Source organism: Sinocyclocheilus grahami, unplaced genomic scaffold, assembly GCF_001515645.1.
Source record: "Sinocyclocheilus grahami isolate Dianchi unplaced genomic scaffold, SAMN03320097.WGS_v1.1 scaffold1668.1, whole genome shotgun sequence".
Lineage (NCBI taxonomy): Eukaryota > Metazoa > Chordata > Actinopteri > Cypriniformes > Cyprinidae > Sinocyclocheilus > Sinocyclocheilus grahami.
In genome coordinates this window covers 24,563-24,799 of record NW_015506847.1, presented here as the reverse complement: position 1 = coordinate 24,799, position 237 = coordinate 24,563, and the positions used below count along the sequence as shown (strand labels likewise).

The following is a 237-nucleotide window of genomic DNA, read 5'->3' as shown; positions in this document are numbered from 1 at the left end:
TGTGGATGATTCAGCAAGAGGTGTAGTGGTTGTTGAGGGCACTGCTGTTGTTGTAGCTGTTGTGGAAGATTCAGTTGTTGTAACACTAGTTTGTGGTGCTGTTGTGGTAACTCCTGCAGTAGTGGTGGATGAATCAGTAACAGTTGTAGTGGTTGTTGGGGGAACTGCTGTTGCTGTAGCTGTTGTGGAGGATTCAGTTGTTGTAACAGTAGTTTGTGGTGCTGTTGTGGTAACTCC

General features: G+C 46.0%; 1 protein-coding gene across 1 annotated transcript in view; it reads right to left on the bottom strand.

Moving 5' to 3' along the window:
• The window catches only part of LOC107571906 (mucin-5AC-like), an 18,692-nt gene that overhangs the window by 15,478 nt on the left and 2,977 nt on the right, over nucleotides 1-237 (bottom strand). Inside the window, exon 4 of the mRNA XM_016258289.1 lies at nucleotides 29-212. Coding sequence (XP_016113775.1) covers nucleotides 29-212 — 184 coding nt within the window. The remainder of the gene's footprint in view (nucleotides 1-28; nucleotides 213-237) is intronic.